This window comes from Curcuma longa, chromosome 9 (assembly GCF_044706935.1).
Source record: "Curcuma longa cultivar G26 ecotype Majalengka, Jawa Barat chromosome 9, ITB_CL_G26_1.1, whole genome shotgun sequence".
NCBI classification, from domain to species: domain Eukaryota; kingdom Viridiplantae; phylum Streptophyta; class Magnoliopsida; order Zingiberales; family Zingiberaceae; genus Curcuma; species Curcuma longa.
Genome location: NC_133869.1, coordinates 2,223,725 through 2,242,472, shown reverse-complemented (window position 1 = coordinate 2,242,472; position 18,748 = coordinate 2,223,725). Strand labels below are relative to the sequence as shown.

At 37.0% G+C, this 18,748-nt stretch overlaps 1 protein-coding gene across 3 annotated transcripts; it reads left to right on the top strand.

Annotated features, from left to right (window-relative positions):
• Nucleotides 1-1,837: 1,837 nt before the first annotated feature.
• Nucleotides 1,838-11,207, top strand: LOC141835376 (protein ROOT INITIATION DEFECTIVE 3-like). 3 transcript variants are annotated; one of them, XM_074722824.1, is made up of 10 exons: nt 1,838-1,930; nt 3,483-3,553; nt 7,642-7,869; nt 7,951-8,064; nt 8,279-8,415; nt 8,504-8,651; nt 9,236-9,435; nt 9,745-9,872; nt 10,069-10,283; nt 10,903-11,207. In XM_074722824.1, the coding sequence occupies exons 2-10, from the start codon at nt 3,521-3,523 to the stop codon at nt 11,062-11,064; spliced, it is 1,365 nt and encodes a 454-aa protein (XP_074578925.1). In that variant the 5' UTR covers nt 1,838-1,930; nt 3,483-3,520; the 3' UTR covers nt 11,065-11,207. The 3 variants fall into 3 exon arrangements, with proteins under 3 accessions (XP_074578925.1, XP_074578926.1, XP_074578927.1); XM_074722825.1 differs by lacking the exon at nt 1,838-1,930 and adding an exon at nt 1,993-2,017; XM_074722826.1 differs by lacking the exon at nt 1,838-1,930 and adding an exon at nt 2,063-2,162.
• Nucleotides 11,208-18,748: the final 7,541 nt, after the last annotated feature.

Below are 18,748 nucleotides of genomic sequence, written 5' to 3'. Positions count from 1 at the left end.
TCCTCATCGTTGTCGCTCTGTCATTGTTGTTTTTGTGGTTGTCAAACCTCTCATTGTTATTTGAGAATAGTTGTTGCTGAAGTCCTTTATGCTGTGTTTAATCCAAAGAGCGGATGAAGAATACAAAGGAATCAATCGTGAAAAACTATCATAGGGAAGAGGAAGGCGAAGGAAAATAGATTAGAGAAGGAAATGACAAAGGATATATTAGAGAAGGAAATGACAACGGATGAGAGGAAACGGAATCCTTATGGAGCGGAGACTGTCGGGATGAAGGAGCCGGAGAGCGAGATGATGTCGAAGCGGCCATGAAGCCAAGGGCGGAGCCACCTTGTGACTTACTCAGGCTATAGGACGACATTGAGAAGGAAAAAAATTTGAATTTATCGACGGAAGAAAGAAAAATTTAAGAGAACGAAGAAGATATAGCCGGGGGTGTTGTATCGACGTAGCTCATAGTCCAGGATCAACCCGGGTAAATCACCCGAGCTGACTCCACCATTGTATGAAGCACAACAACAACTGTGCTAGATGATGTCGTGAGTGGCGGAGTGTGACATTGATGATGACACATCTACTGCTGAGCATTTAGATGCAATGGCAGAGTCAGTCTAGTAGAGCTATCCAAGTTGATCTTCGACTGCAGGCTATGAGTTCCAATGTGACACCCTGAGCTACTTTGTTCATTTTCTTAAAATTTTCTTTCTCCCATCTATAAATTTGAGTTTTTTTTCCTTCTCAATGCCGTCGAGCCCTCGAGCTTCAGCACGGGGTTGTTTGTAACGTGGCTCCACCCTTGTGTGGATGTAGTGCCGCCTACGGTAGATGCTGGCCGTACTAGATCCTCCGTGCGACCCATTGTAGGTGGTTGCTAGTGGCAATGACAATGCTTGGATGTTTGGTGCGGCAGGCGGAGTGCTTCTGCATGAAGTCTAATGAGAAGGTGAGGGAGATTTTGAGGTGGCACGTGGTGACATGGAGGAGATTATCTCACCACTAGCTTTCACTCGATTTCAAAAGGACGATAAAAAAGATAAAAATAATTAATTGATAGATTTGAAATCCATCCATTAATTATTTTTTTTCTATATAAATAGGATGACTCTTTCATCGTTTTTCTAATCCACTCTTCAAAGTAAACACCGTCCTTTTTCTAATCCATGTTTAGGAGTAAATAAGGCATTAGAAAAAAGGAAAAAAATTTAAGTCATATTTTAGTTATAAGTATTTAATTATTTTTAAAAATTTTTTTATAAATGATGAAATGTAAACATTTTATCCCTATATTTCAAAATGTATTACTTTTTAAATACTCTAATTAATATCAAAGGGCCCTCAATTTTAATCACATGTTATTGTTATTAACAAATAAATATATTAGGTGGTAATTTGAAAAGGATAGACAAATATAGTTTGACCCCTACAAAGGGAATACTTTGACAAGCAACTAGAAGTACTGAAGGATATTTTGATATTAACCAAAGTCAGGAAGGATTTAAAAAAACTAATAAATGTTAGGGCCATTTTGAAAACTACCTTTTTGAAAATCAAACCAAAATATTAGTTCGGTTTAATTTTGAGACAAGAATGAGAAAATATACACATTTTGATTATTCAAAATAATATATAAATTATTTTAATTTAAATATTTTAAATAATTTTATATCGAAATAACCACAACATAATACATCATTATGCCACAATTAATACATAGTTAATATAATCCAGATCGAGTTTATGGGCCGGCCCAAATTTTCATTATTGGGCCCCTCGATCAGAATTAATTGGAATATCAATAAACTTCGTCTCTCGAACAAACCTAACTCCGCAAACCATCATCCTGCTTCCATCCGACGGCGTGGGCGAATCGGAGACGGAATCAAGGCCCTCGGTTGCCGCCGGCTCCGCCCCCTCGACTCGCCAGGAACAGGTACATTTTCCTCCATTACTGTCCCCTTGTCGTGTGGGTTTTTTTTATCTCCGGAACCTACATCCATTCGCTGAGGTTTATCTAGAGGTGACGAAAATCATATTCTGTTATATGAGACCACAGTTGCTGTGGTTTCTTCTACCAATTTTGTGCGTTTTCTGCTTTTTCCTAATCGATCTTTGTTTCGTGTGAACTATCTCGTTTTCTGCTTCACAGTAGCAAAGCGTAAAAGGTGAATGATATGTTTTCTGTAGCTGAGGTTATTCGGCTTTTTTTTTTGTTGCATACTAGTTTTCTGTATTTTGGCAATATTTGTTGTTTCAGACAAGAGGAAAGCCAATGGGAGAGCAATTGAGGATGATATGTTTTTTGTCAATAGTTTCTCAATCATGCATAGGCTCGGCAATTGGTTTGTCATTTTTACTGCTAAGGGTGTCCAGCATCATTTACTAACAAGCAATGTTAAATGACAATGGATGGCATTATGAAGAAACTAGACCTAAGAATGGGATTTCAGAAAGCCCAAAGATATATTTGTGTGGCTTTAGCTTGACAAAGAAGTTTGCATTGTGTAAAGCTCAATAGCATGAAGAAGTCTATATATCCATTCCTAAAATTTTAGTATACTATGGCTTGTTGCTATATTCATTTTTATTAGGATTTTATGCAATGATGTCTCAAAGATTTCACCAGGAACCTCCCAACATTTTGAACTTGAAGATGGTCAAGATAATGCAATGAAGACATACAATGTCGAAGCAAAAGAAGATGAGACAGTCGATGAAAGTTCACGCTGATATAACAACTTGCATGAATGACTACAAACCCTACAACCATACTTTTATCATAGTCTCCTGCTGTTTTTTTTGCTAGCTTTGCCCTGTAGATGCTTTATAGTAGGCATTGGTAGGTTGAATTCCCCAAAAATGACATCTCTGAAATCTTCGAGATCCTAACTGGATTGGAGTTGATGTATGTGAAATCCTTTGCATATTTGGAAAGTGCTCTACCAAGTAGTTTAAGTTTTTATTGGACTCAGGGAAAGCCATTTCCTCTCTTTTGCTAGAAATGGCTTTCCATGAGAAACCTCACGGTGATAAAAAATTTTTACACAAATGACTACCAAACCATACAATTATACTACTATCAGAGTTTCCCACGGGCTTTTTGCCAGCTTTTCGTATAGATGCTTAGAGGGATAGTAGGCATGGGTAGATTGACTTATCAAAAATTAATGCCTCTGAAATCTTTGCAATTCTAGTTGGATCAGAGTTGTGTTTGAAATTTTCAGAAAGGATCCTGCAGAGTTGCTTAAATTTTTATTCTAGTGAAGGAAAGACATTCCCTCTCTTTTGCTAGAAATGGCTTTCCCTGAGAAACTAGTACTCTCTAAAACCAAATTACAGAAATCTAACTGAATCAATGTTGCATTAAATCCAAAACAATGATGATATTTTGGCATTAAAATTTGCATCAATCTTCCACGTTATTTTTGTTTTTCAGATCATTTTAACTATGGAAATTCATATTCTCTGCTGATTTGGATTTGCAGCTGTTCGTTCCTCATTTCCACTTAAATCATCCTGGAGAATGGCCAGCAATCCACAAGCCTCTGGGACTCTGGTAGGTGCTTCGCCATAAATGATTTGCTCACTTATATTACTCTTATACATTGCCTCTTTTGTATGCTATGTAGCTGTGGTATTGTCTTCTGTAAGTGAAATTATTCATTTCATCTAGTTTCTATTTCTCTCTCTCTATATATATAATTCTTAAGTATTTATTAGGAGAAGACAAAACTATAACAAGAGGGATGAGGGATGCTTATTCCGGCTCCAAACAGTTTAAAGAAAAATTTAATTAAAATGCAAAATGATACAAACTTAGCAGCTACACGTGAGTATTATAAGCAAAATGATTTTTCAAATAGGAGAAGAAAATCCATATTAGAAAAGTGAATAGTTAGCTCCCATAGATAAATACTTCCTGATGATTGGTAACACTAGTGTTTATCGTGATATGAAATCAAATAAAATTATTGGAATCCGTCTCTACACTAATACAATATAAGATAATTCAAATCGTCCCTCAAAAATTACAGCAGATGAATTCTAATCATGATCAAATTATTCACAACTAGGTTTGGATTTTAAACTGTAAATGCTAAAGACAATCTAACCAAAACTAAATTACAATTACAATGAACTAAAGAACACAAAGCATTTAACTTATGCATCGATTAGAAAATAAAGAAAACTAATGACGAATGCGACTTAACTCATGCAATTGGAAAAATATGCAATTAACTTAATCTAATCTACTGAATTAGATAAAAATGAATAGTGATAATTTCATTAACCAAGATCAATTAATCAAAGTCTAAATCAAATTCAAATTAAATGTAACCAGAAATTAAGACAAAGCATACATCTAACAATTTGATCAAATGGGAAGGATTACATATCAACAATGAAGACTTTGATAGATCAAAATAAGCTTACAATGCAATCCAGGGCATCCCCTAACTCTTCTCAATCAGATCAGATCTATTCAAGCCTCGGTAGTGATGATAGGAGGGTTGATGGTGATCAGGAGTAGAATTGAGACTAGATCTAATGAGGGGAAGGAGTTATCATATCTATTGAAGGCGTAGGAGAAACCCTTGCATCTTCTAGGTTTCCGGCGAGGGTGAATTTGACTTGGTGGCTGCGATGATGGTTAGGCGTGGCGTGGTCATTGGTGGTTGGATCATTAATGTGGAGGCTCGAGGTTTGAATCTGATAAGCAAGGTAAATCCTCTTGAACTTCTTAGATTGATGGTGCTGATGGAAAAAGGTCGGTGATGGATTGTGGAAGAACATAATCGGATCTTGGTGATGGCATCGGATGAAGACCGTAGATGATTGAGAAAGAAAAAAACCTTAAAGCTTGGTAGTTGACGGTGGCGATCGGTTGAGCACTCTTAATTCAATCCCAGCCTTTGATTTCCTTTGATCTCAGATCTACGTCAATGGCTATGATTATTTCAGATCTGAATGTGCGAATGAGATGGCTGGATCTGGATGAATGGTTAGGATCGGATCGATCTGAATGAAGGGTCTAGAGTCAACTAGATCTCAATCAACGACTAAGAATTCTCTAAATTTTGATCTAGAGCTGGGATCAATTCAAATCGTAATCCAAGACTTTAAATCTTTATCAACGATGGTGATCTACTCTCTCTTGAGTTGGATGGATCAGATATTTAACGGATGGTTTAGATCACTCTTGATCTTAGATGAACAGTTCAGGTGACTCCAGCACTTGATCTCCTTATTTAAACCCATATTTGAGCTCAATTAAGAACCCCCAATTTATGTTGGATATGTCAGATTGATTTATTCCGTCAAATAATTTAAGTGCATTGGATTAATTATTTAATGAGTCTAGATGAATTTGTCTGCATTGGTTGAAAATCCAGACGGACGGACTTGAGATGGATTTGAGTTGGCCCATAGATCGAGGAAATCAATTCAATTGAAAACTCAAAACAAGTACAAGTTAAACATTTACCGATCCAACGACTGAGAGACGTCAAATAAAAGCGCTGTCTGTCTCGTAAAACCTACATCCCTATCTCATTATCTAGAGCCGTCAATTTGGGTTAGACTCGTCGGGTTGACCCGTTTGACTAAACAATTTAAGTGGGTTGGGTTGAAATTTTATTAACCTATTTTAAAGTAGGTTCAGGTTGATCGACCCGCTTAGGCCTATGATGCATGTGAATCGGCACGTAACAAACTTGGATTTGTCCGCAAGTGGAAAAAATTATTTTTTTAAAAAAATAAAAATAAAATAAGAAATTCAGTAAACTAGTGTGCTTGACTAATCGAAATCCAAATATAAAAATTTCAACCTAACTAATTTAAATTATAATTTAAATTTAAAATTTTTACTAATTTTTAAGATATATATATATATGTTTACAGATTGGTCTGCTACAATTCGCTTGGTTTGGATTGATATATCGGAAATTTCTAATCCGCCGTCAAGTTGACGGGCCGGTCCGTCTCGACCGCCACGGTTCTTGATGGTTGGCCTGCCTTGCCAGCCGTTTGACAGCTCTGCCATTATCATCCATCCCCACCGCGTTAAACCCTAAATCTCAAATCCCACCAGTCCGGCTGCCCCTGATCTCCAAGCTCGAATCGGCATGCGTGAACCGGCGATTAGCAAGCCTAAGACAACCATTGTGACCTTCATCTTCTGCATTATCTCCCCACACCACGTCGTGAAGGCGTCGACCACCACCACGTCCTCCACAGTCGACATTGTCGTTGGGGAGAGTAAATTGGAGCTCTTTTGACTTCTGAGTGGTAAACATTTAGCCTTCATTGATTTTCTTCCTCCTTGTAGACATTGGGTTACTTTGCGATATTATCGTTTCTTCCGCTTACGGGGAAAAGGCAAACCTTTTTCTTAAGATATGCACGTGAGCAAAGTTTATCGCACAATCTAACTCAATTAACAATTAATTCTAACTGGTTCTGTTTGTTAGAGATGTGGAGGTACTAGATTGTAGTGTGAAGAACGTTAAGTTGTGCTAGCGTAGTGAGATTACCATTGATCGTTTGTTGTTCCAAAAGAGCAATAGGATATATTCTATAGCATGTGTTGGGGTTAGGATTGCTTTAGCACCTCTTGTTGGTATCTGCACTATGCAATGCTCACCTGTAGGATTAATTCCAACAAGAGAGATTTTCAAATCAATATGAAGCAATTCACTAGACAAAAGAAAAAGAAAAATCACACAAAACAAAAAATAAATAAAAATGAATCGATATAAGAAGTTTTAGCCTTTTTTTAAATGAACAGAATGTTGATATTAAAGAATGGATAAAAAATAACTGATATAAGAATTTTTCTTTTTGTTTAGTAAGCTGAATTTTCTAAAATGTCATCTAGATATGAATCACAAGTACAAAAAATCTGAATCCCATAGGTGCGAAAAAATGTCTTTAAGATATGATAGCCATTTTAAATACGAAGAAAGTCATAACCATATTATGCAGAGAGATTGTCTGAATTGAAATCTCTTTTTTCTATTTTTCTTATTTTTTTCATCTTGTTAAAGATGACCTTGTAGATGAGGTTTTTGATAATTCAGATATTTTAGTTTCGCTTGATTAATCGAGGTAGACTCTTAATTCACCTATCGAGTAAATTCAGAGCATAATTTATATACATTTAGATGTCGGCCTTTAGAATATTTGTTTCTACGGGGATTCGAACTTTGATTCTCATATTTGTTATCCTAAATATTTTACTACCGTATCACACTTAGATGTCTATCTTCGTGATTAATTAGGCGAAATTTAGATGTAAGCCAACCGATGAGCCGATGAGGTGGTCATCGCTTGCATCGGGTCGCTTTGTGCTTTACTGGTCCACTTTAATTAGTAGAATTCAATAAAATCCCATTATTTGACTGTTCAATTGATTTTTGATGTTTGTTTCACGTGTTTCACATGAAATTTTGTCTCAAATCATGTTCGAATCCAAGCTGAATCAGGCCGATTAAAGTGAACTGGACAATTTGATAAATTAGTTTAGTTGGTTAACTCTTTCTAAATGTTTAATATTTAAAATAATCATTATAAAAATTTATTATAATTTTTAAAACATATTATTGTTTTGTTATGTAATGTTATTCATCATCCTACTTTTGTAAGATCTCTCCAACGGCAATGGAAGTGGTGATCGTCTCGTCTGCAGTGGATGTGGGAATCCGTTGTTGGGAACTCCATTCTGGTGTTGAGCGGCATCAGTATCGCTCATGCTCCTCCGCTCCGCATGGTCTTCTCTTCGTTTCTGGTCCCTTCCTGTTTCTAGCTGCCTCGCAACTTCCAGATGCACCCTCTGCAACTTCTGCCCCCATATTCTTTTGGTCTTGGGATAAGGTAAGTCCTAATGGTAAATTTTTATCTTATTCTGTATGTTTCTTTGAGGTTCTGATCCAATATGTTCTCATTGTGTTTCAGCCTCAAGTTGAAGTTAGAAGCTTTCCCGCAGAATCAATTGGGCCGCTTATTTCCAATGCGGAAGGCATTTATATTATTGGAGGAGGATCATCAGGAAGTATTTATCTTTGGGAGGTAACTACTCACTTTTCTAATATTGATTTCCTTCGCAAGTTTGTTTTTTGCCCTCCTCTTTGAAAAATCACTTTGCTGACAATATTCAAGCTTGATTATTTTGATAATATTAATGCATGACCACTAAGTTTGTTTCATTCTTGCATCTTGATTTCTCTCAAGATGATAGTCATTTTGTCTGTCCATGAAATTGCTTTCCTTGTGTTTTGTGTAGGTTTTTACAGGGAAATTGCTTAAGAAGTGGCATGCTCACTACCGCTCTGTTAACTGTCTCACTCTATTGAAGGATGACGAGTCCCTGCTAATATCAGGGTCTGAGGATGGCTCTATCAAAGTTTGGTCTCTTATAATGTATGCAATTTCTAATTAGTTTCATTGTCTTTCTCCTTTATTTCTTTATATTACAAAATGCTAATCTTTTGTCATGCTTCATTCATAGGTTGTTTGATGATATTGCAATGGCTTCTGCTGGCAACCATTATATATATAGCTTCACTGAGCATTCTTTGGGTGTCACTGATATTGTTTCGGGGCATGGGTTAAGCAACTCCATCATCATCTCATCTTCAAAGGATCGTACATGCAAGGTTCATTTGTTTTTTTTTTTTACATTATGGTTATTTTTTATAAGTAATCAGTTGCGAGTGATTTTAATTGATAAAATTTAATCATTTTGTATGTCATTGATATTAATTGTGTGTCAATAGTTGAATTGATATTTATTACTTTTGATTGACATCAAGGCTATTTAATTCTACTTCTATATGATACTTAATTTCCTTCTTGTTGTTATGTATATGTGGAGTATAGTGCTAAACGTAGTGGAAGTTATATGTAATAAAAGAGATTGCATGTGTTTTTTTTTTTTTTTTTTTGCTCTTTGGATATAGTTATTCCATTATCTGCCCTATACTTCTAGTGCACCCAGAGTAGTTTGACTAAGCATATTTGTTTGTTATTACAGTTTATTTGTGTTGAAATTTAACTTAATTTATTTGCAAGCCAGATATGTCATTCTTAATTCTTTAGGTGTTTTGATCAAATATTTAGTTTACTCCTTTTGTGTACGACCATGCATAACTAAGTAGCTATAAGCTGCTAGAATAACAAATTATTATGAAGTTCTTTGATCAATTGTAGATTATTCACATGTCTGATACTTTTGTTCCAGGTATGGAGTTTGTCGAAGGGTGAACTATTGAGGAACATCACATTTCCTTCAGTAATTGATGCTGTTGCAATGGATCCTGGGGAGCATGTCTTTTATGCTGGTGGAAGAGATGGCAAAATATATATTGCGGCTCTAAATGCTGAAGGCAACCCCAATAGCCCTTATGGGGTGTTCATCCTGGATACCTTAATTGATCACAGGTCTCAACGCTGTTAGTTTTGATTAGCTTGTCTCTTTTATGTATTGTTGTGTCAACATCGATGTCATGCCCATCATCATCTAGAGGTGGACTCTAGATATTGTCTTTAATGTCCAATTGGGATCCTATGTAGGATCAGGAATGTTTAAGTTAGTTTGGGTTATAAGATTGTAAGATTATAAGGTCTAGACTGCAATCTTGACAACCATGATTGTTGGTGACAATCTGGCTGGTTTTCTCCTAAGGTAGTTAATCTTTCTGAATTCCTATTCTATTTCATATTTAATTTAAGTCGGTCTTCCTGTTCTAGCAAAGCGGTAACAAGCTTAGCCTTAAGCAAGGATGGAGTCACTCTTGTGTCTGGATCTGAAGATGGTTCTGTGCTAGTTTTGAACACAACAACTAAGCGTGTTACTCGTGTATTGAAACATGGGAAAGGTACACAAAGACATTTATTTCAGTACTAAATATGACTTTTGGACCTCTTGTTTTTCAATGAACCTTTTAATTAGGGAAAAAGTTTACCATGCTTTTTTGGAAGAATAACTAATTGCCAGTTCAGTTTTATTAAAAAGTCTTAGTGATCAATATTGCATATTATGAAGCATAATATATATCTTTTACATGCATTCAGGTCCTATTAATAATGTGGTTATAGCTACACAGTCTCCGTTATGTACCTCTGCATCGGCGAATAAGCCTCCTCCTCCGTTGAGCAAGTACACAGATTCTGCAGAGGGAGAAGTTAAAACCACGGCTGTCATTATGGTTGAATCTCCTTTGCATGGTCATCAAAATTCTAGATTTCGCAGTGCAGATGTGATGGAAAAGCTAATTCAAGAGCTCCAGGTTTGTTATTTATTTATAGCATGTACATCCATGTTCCCTTCCATCATTGGAAACACAACCTTAATGAATTTATTTGCTATGGATGCATTCTTAACTGTTCGGTGTAGCTTTTTTTTTTCCTTTCTCAATCTGAACCTTGAGTATCTTGCTGTAAACTGAGCCATCTAACTTTTCTCTAGTTTCTCATAGAAGAATTGTTATGCTGCAAGAATTATTATTATTATTTTTTATGTTTAGGGTATTTTGAACATTTACTAGTGATGCGCCTTGCTTAGTGCTCCATGTAGTCGACCCCAAATAACCGAGACAAATGCGATTTGGTCGCAATGTATTTCAGACACTTACTGCACGATTGGCTTTGTAGCAAAATATTCATGTGAGGTTCCACTATAACTTGTTAAACAAATAAAAAAAGTGCCACATTCTTATTTGGAGCATGGTTTTGTCCATTCCCTTGGAGAATTTATCGCCAGGATAATAATGGCCTCTTAGTAAGAATTTTGTTCTACATGAATGGATTGTTCGACCTAATGACTTAGATTAGATGAAATGCCACATTCTATGACTACAAAATTACTAATCTTTGATGTCTGATTCTTTTATTTCCCTTTCAATTCAGAAGCAAAATACTTCGAGTGCTGCAGAGATGGAACTGGAGAGACTTAGACTTCAATACGAAAGATCGGCACATCTAGTCTTGCAATGGAAGAAACGTTACGAGGACATGCAATCTGTTTATGTGAGTGAGCTGTTGGATGGAAAAGAAATGAGTGGTAGCTAGCTGTTGACGTACAAATGCATTGCCTCCTTTCTGGGACCATTTTTCACTTAACATTAGCAAGTTTGAGTTAGGACTATTGACAACTGATGATGGATACAGTGTCATGTTTACTCTTGGATTTATGACGACGGAGTCTTTTTTTAGTACCTTTGCAGAACCAATTATTCTACAAAGCTATGCAATTACAAAATGGCAAAATCACCATCGATTTTATTCCATCGGTATTGTCTTTTTTTTTTTTTTTACATGTTAAGATATGGTTCACTTGACTTTTTTTTTTTTTTGCCACATTTGCTGTTTCCAAAATTATATTGGCTTGCATTATTATGTGTAGTAGCAATGAGTTGGGATTTATGCCATGATTTTGAATTGAATAACTTCTATGCTAAATGAATACAGTTTTCTGCAACTAGTAGATCCTTGTTTTTTTTTATATTATTTTTTCAGAATTTTGCTCCATTAACTTTCTTGATGATCATGTTATGTTGATACTCTTAATATCTCATTGTGTTCAAAGAATTTTTTATATTAAATTAATTAAAATAAAAAAAAAGAATTTTTAAATTTTTAAATAAATAAATTTATAAATTCTTAATTAATTGATAAATTTTTTATAATATTTAATAAATTCAGTTCATTCGGTCGAAAGTCGAATTTATCAATATTTTATCGTTTGTTCGATTTTTATTTGAGAATTCGATCAATTAGATTAGTTCAAAAAAAAAAATCAATTCGATTCGATTATAATTAATTTGATTCGATTCTATTTTAATCTAATATTCAATTCGACTCATCAATTAGTTAATTCGATTCATTTACGAAACATCAATTAATCAATTCAATCCACTACTCCGACATATCCCACGTAAATGGATAGTTTTAAATGTATATAAATGGCAATTAAATTCTATCTTATTTTTTATTTATCTCATTATTGATGAAAGAAAATTTATATTGTTCCGGCTCGTTTCCGACGACGGCCACGTCGCCAGCTGAGACACACCACGTCAACCTTGGTTGCCCTGTCGGCGAGAGAAACCTGGAGAAAGAAGAGATACGCAAAGGAACGCGTTAGCGGGGAGTCGGGGTTACCGACGAGGCTACTCCGATGCTCAAGTCAGAGGAGGTAGGAAGAAAAGAATGGTGGTCACAAAAGATGAGAGAACTTAAAAACTTAAACACCATACCTGCGGGGTTTATATAGGAACTTTCCCGCCGTCACCTTCGGATCTCGTCCTTTATGATTGGATATAACAGCGATATCAACGGATCGCTTCTTTGATAATTTCCTCACATCCGACGGTTTAGAGTTGTCGATTATCTTTTTTCAAGGATTGAGATTATCGGAGGCTAAGTCTAAAGACTTGATCTTTATCACCGTCTGGAATCGGCTCCAGCGATGAGTTTAATAAAGGGACATGCGTTTTTGTCCAATAATATTTGAGCGGACGCTTGAGGTCGGAAGATAAATGGCCTTTTGATAAGAGTTCGTTGGGTCGAACCAAACGGGTTGTCAGTTGCATGTCCGAACTGTTTGAAGTTATTTCCGAACTCATCACATGGAACCGTGTCCGTGACGAGCTCATCAATATCAAGATAAATTAATGAATTCCGTATGGCAGCTAAAGTGAGCTCAGCGACAAGCTCTAGATTGACAATAGTGAGCTCGACGATGAGCTCTACATTGATAGCAGTGAGCTCGGTGGTGAGCTCTAGATTGATAATAGTGAGCTCGGTGATGAGCTCTACATTGATAATAATGAGCTCGACGATGAGCTCTACATTGATAGTAGTGAGCTCGGTGGTGAGCTCTACATTGACAATAATGAGCTCCGCGATGAGCTCTATACTGATAGAACATTCTAAAGAGACCGGCCTACTTTCCGTATCACGTTGTCCATATCATCGCCGACCCTCCAGATGGGCCCTCCCTCATGCCATATCATCCACGTCGCATCACACCCGTCATCACTGAATATTTCCACCGGATCACAAGCCTCCCAACTTAGTTTAGTCGAAGGAGGCGAAGTCCAACTGACTGAACTCGAGTCTGAGTCCTAAATCCCCATTATTTATTTCGCCCGGGGTTCCCGTTCAAACGTCATATCATAAAGGAACTTTCATTAGTTTGCAAACCGTTTCCTCCGGAAAGTAGGAACACAACCGATGGTCGGGTTGGACTTTTTCATCATCATTATTCATTAGAATGATCCTCACACAAATGTTTAATAACAATGTGGGATGTGTCAGAAACTCTATTATAAGTAGGGTATCCTTCGCTTAAATCCTCAATCATTATCGCCACCTTTACAGGACCGTTTGTTGACATTTGGTGAGGTTAAGCGCCGCCAACTTGTGTCCTTTCTATTTTTGATCGTATTAATCCATTCTTTGTACGTGTCTTTTCGTATGGCTTCCCCTCTCCTTTCACTTCCATGGTTCAAGACTCGACACAGTGTTTACGACCATGATGCCATTGATCTCTTCCGGCGTCAGTTTGAAATTCCTTCAGATCACGCAATCTACGTGCCGGCGCGCGATCATCCTCCCTGTCGTCCTCTTCCTGGGTGTATAACTGTTTTTCATGACCAGATGACTAGCGGCCTTAGGTTCCCTATTCCTCCCTTCATTTCAGAGTTAGCCCGTTATTATCGACTCAACCTTTCCCAACTTGCTCCCAATTCATATCGCCTTATTTGCGGTACTGTCATCATATGTCGATTATATCAAATCTCGCTAACCCCCGCGTTGTTCAATGCCTTATATGCTTTACGCCGGTTCGAGTGTGGGGTATTTTATTTTTCAGCAAGACAGGGTCTTAATTTTTTATCTAAATATCCAACCTCTCATAAGGGTTGGAAAGACTGCTTCATTTTTATCAAACCTCCTCAACCCTACAATTGGCCTGTAACGCCCGCCCTTACACAGAGCCTTGACGGACGCTACAGTTTACTTTCATACATTCATTTATGGAAATCACATACGAAAAATCATAAATTTCATAGCGGAAAGAACACAAGAACTATAGCATAGCAGTGACTTCATATGCGATAAATAAACTTAGCATGCAGGTAGATGTCTAGTTATTAAGTTCTAGGTTAAATATCTTAGCATATCAAGTTTAGAACAAACATGCAACAACTAACAGTCAACATGCAAATAACAGATTTCATATTGCCCGGACTTAGCCAAGTCGCCACCACACACATCATTGTCAGCCCCCTTCCTGCTGCCTCCCCATTGCTTAGTGACTTCTATTTGGCTCTGCAACATAAGAAAGAAAACTATAAGCACAAGGCTTAGTAAGCTCCTTTCCTACTCACCAAAAATCAATCGTCACAAACAGCATAGCATATATAATGCACATTAAATACATAACATGGAAGCACATTAACTTTGCATAAAGCACATAACATTCTTTCATCCTATCATTCAAATCATATGCATACAAATGATGAACATGTAACGCCCGCCCTTATCAGAGCCTTGACGGACGCTACAGTTTACTTTCCTTACATTCATTCATACTAGTAAACACATACGAAAATCTCGAAATTTTCTTTGCGGAATAACATGAATTATCTATTGATTTAAACGGGAGTTCATATATGATAATAAAACATTGTATGCATGCATAGTCTAGAAATAATCAAACAGGTACAATACAACATCCATCATACAAATGTTTAAAGTTTCTCATTCCATCTGTCACGACACTACCACACACATCTTGTATCCGCCTTGTCCTGCTGCCCCCTTGCTTAATAACCTCGATATGGCTCTGCAACATAAGAAGGACACTATAAGCACAAGGCTTAGTAAGCTCCTTTCCTACTCACCAAAACCAATCGTCGATTCATGCATAACATTTACATCATATGAAATCATATAAGCATAAAAGCACATTAACACATTAGCATTTAGCATTTAGACATTCCTACTCTCAGCATTGAAATCATATGCACATTAATAACGACATGCCTTTGAAAGTTTATTATCATAATAGATAAACATAATCATCATCCTTTTTTCCTTTGGGGATCCCCTGGCTTGTACCCATTCATTTCTTTTGCGCGCATTCATTCAAGTAGGTTCGAGGTAGCTAGTCTCGACCCACCTGCATACTAGGTCTTCTCAAATGTCCTTCAACCTAGGGGCGTTCTTAAGGTACCCATCCCTTGGATCCCTTTCGGGTTCCGGTACAAGCCATTCATTAAAATAAATTAATGTACATGCATTCCATTTCCTTTTCATCATGAATGTTCCTTATCATTTCATTTTCATCATCCATATATCATGGCGAACATTCAGACATCATTTCATGCAACATGTTATAATCTAACATGAATTCATTTCATATCATTAGCATGAGATAACACGTGTCATAGATGACCTTATTAACATCTTTCTCTGACTTGAACCCTAACCTTGCCTTAGGGTTAAGTAAAGATTATCAGTTCCTTTTTCCTTAGGGTCTTGTCATTCTCATTACATGGAACAGCTTCATAACCTGTATCCATTCCATGGTTGATCACATACGGACCCTAGACTCAACCAAACCTTAATTTCTTAAAGTTGATCGAATCGTCATAGAGTCCTCTTTTGAATTCGTATTCTTATCATGAGACCCTATTACCTTGATCATCTTAGAAGGGCGCTAAGAAAGGTTTAAACCCCTTAGCTAGGTCTAACCCTAATCTTGAGTTCCCTTACAAGTTCTGGCCGAAACTTCCATGGCTTGAAACCATGGTTTAAACTCACCCATTTGTTTCTCTAGGTTGGGTTAGGTTCTTTAACCCTTGTTCATGGTTGGCCGAAACTTCCATGGCTTGAAACCATGGTTTAAACTCAACCATTGGCTCCTCTAGGTTGGGTTAGGTTCTTTAACCCTTGATCATGGTTGGCCGAAACTTCCATGGCTTGAAACCATGGTTTAAACTCAACCATTGGCTCCTTTAGGTTGGGTTAGGTTCTTTAACCCTTGATCATGGTTGGCCGAAACTTCCATGGCTTGAAACCATGGTTTAAACTCAACCATTGGCTTCTCTAGGTTGGGTTAGGTTCTTTAATCCTTGTTCATAGTTGGCCGAAACTTTCATGGCTTGAAACCATGGTTTAAACTCAACCCTACTTAACCTCATGGCCGAAACTTTGATCATACATTCTCATGCTTTTTCATTCATAAACCATAACATCAAGGAAAACATGAACTCATCAAGAAGCCATTACGTTGCAGGGTGAGGGAGACTTACCTTGCTTTCGGAATGTTTACCCACAAGACAAAAAGGAGAGGTAGCCTTTATGATCCTTTAGCCTTCCCTTGTGATCCCCTTAATGCTCTAGAAAACTCTTTCCCTCTTGCTCTTTCTCCTTGGCTGTGAAGACAAGACCTAAGCACCCTTCTCCACTTCTAGCCTCCGGCCACCAAGGAAGGGGAGAGGGAGAATTTCGGTGGATGAAGCTTTTCCCTCCCTTGAAGCTCTCGGCCACCAAAGGAGAAGAAGAATGTTTCGGTGAGAGGAGAGGGAAGAAGGTTTCGGTGAGGAGAGAAAAAATGAGAGAAGAGGCTAGGAAAAGGTTTTTATAAGGCTTAGGTGGAGAAAGAATGGGAGTAGTGGGGTGAGGTGGAGAGTAACCACTTGTAACTTCTCCCTCCACTACTCTTCCATGATCTTTCTTATCTCCTAACATTTAATTCAATGGTTCTCTATTCCTTTCTCAATAAATCATGCTATCCCATCTGGTTAATCTTGGCTTGCTTCGTATTGGAGGTCCGAGGGTCAATCCCTGGCACCTCCACATTTTTCTTCTTTTTTTTTTATTCCTTCCTTTCTTTAGCCAAGTCTTTAACCCATCGTGCAATATTTTCAAAGCATAATTATTCCTTTCTTTTTATCTTAAGTTATCCCCTATAAGAGATAACCTTTAAGAAGACATTTAAACCATAAGGCCATTAGGACAATTATCCTGCTCATGGTCTTTTAAAGCTAAAAGCCATCTTGTCATCAAGGGTCGTTTAGAAATACTCTAAATCCCTTTTTCAACAATCATTCATCATGTTCCAAGAATTATGAAAGAAAAAATTACGGGTATTACAGAACATGCCTTTGAAAACATAATATCATAATAGATAAAAATAATCATCATCATTATTTGGGGTCCCCGGCTTGTATCCATTCATTCATTCATTGCGCGCCTAGTACGAGATAGCTAGTCTCGACTAGAAACTAGGTCTTGACCTAGGGGCGTTCTTGAGGTGCCCATCCCTTGGATACCCTTTCGGGATCCGATACAAGTCATGCATTAAAATAACATAATGTTCATGCTTTCATTTTCATTTCATCATGAATGTTCCTTAACATTTCTTTATCCTTTCATGGTGAACATTCAAGCATTCATTTCATTTATATAGCATGATGCATTATGTAAAAATATTCATTAGTTAACTTGGCATGAGTTAACCGCATAACATTCATATCATTGAAATCCTTACTCGAGCAAGAATCCTAACTCTTATAAGGTTTCCTTAAGTTCTTAACTTAGAGCATATACCATCATGCATTATCTTTCATGATGCATCATTAACTAGGGTTTGTAACCCTAGTTGAGGTCAAAACTCATCTCTTCTTTGACTATCTTCATGTGGCCGAAACTTCTAGTTAGGGCACCTAGGTTAAAAATCCAACCACATGAAGTTAAGCCCATCATGTCTCTTTACATGTAACCCTAGTTAGGTTTATGGTATAACTCCAACCCTAACTTCATATGGCCGAAACCTAGGGTGTACAAGTATGGGTTGAAACAAAGTTAATTGAACCCTAAGCATGGCCCAACATTACATAACATAACCTATACTACCTTTGCTTTATTAGAAGGCAACCTAAAACCCCTTTTTCCCCCTTGGCCGAAACTCACAACTTGAGTAAAACCCTAATTTTTTTCTCCTTAATACATAAGGCTAATTCATTACAAGGGCATTAACATATTCCATGGTTAACAAAGTTTGTTTAACATAACTTGAGACCTTCTTCACCCTTCTTGTGGCCGAAACTCATGATAAAGGAAATGAGTTGAATTTTAGCCATGTAGCCTCTAAACCACCATAAGAGTTTATCAACATATGTAGCCCATATCTAGGGTTTAAAGAAATGTCGTTCAAGTCCTACATATGGCCGAAACTTTTGAGGAAACAAAAACATGAAATAAATCCAAGCATATGAGCCCTAGAACTTGATAAATTATTTCATGGTATCTACAACCTTCTCTAGTTAAAAACACACTTGTAACCCTAATATTTCTTGCATGGCCGAAACTTAAAGAGTGAACAAATCTAAGTTAAGTTGACCTCATGAACACTAAACCATTCATACAAGTTCGTTAACACATAATATGTCATACACGATTTAATCAACACTTTAGAAAAATCCATTCTTTCTCCTTAAACGAAAACATCAAGGAAAACCTTCTTCATGTTCTTAAAGCAACAATAACACGTAACTTAACAAAAATCCATGGAAACATCATAGTATAACCATTACGTTGCAGGGTGAGGGAGACTTACACTTTGTTCTTGAGTTCTTAAATGTTTTTACCCTAGCCAAAGAGAAGATATAGCCTTGTGCTCCTCCTAAAGCCTCCCTAGCCTTTGCCTTAAGTTCCTTACCTAGAGAACTTGGTGATGAAC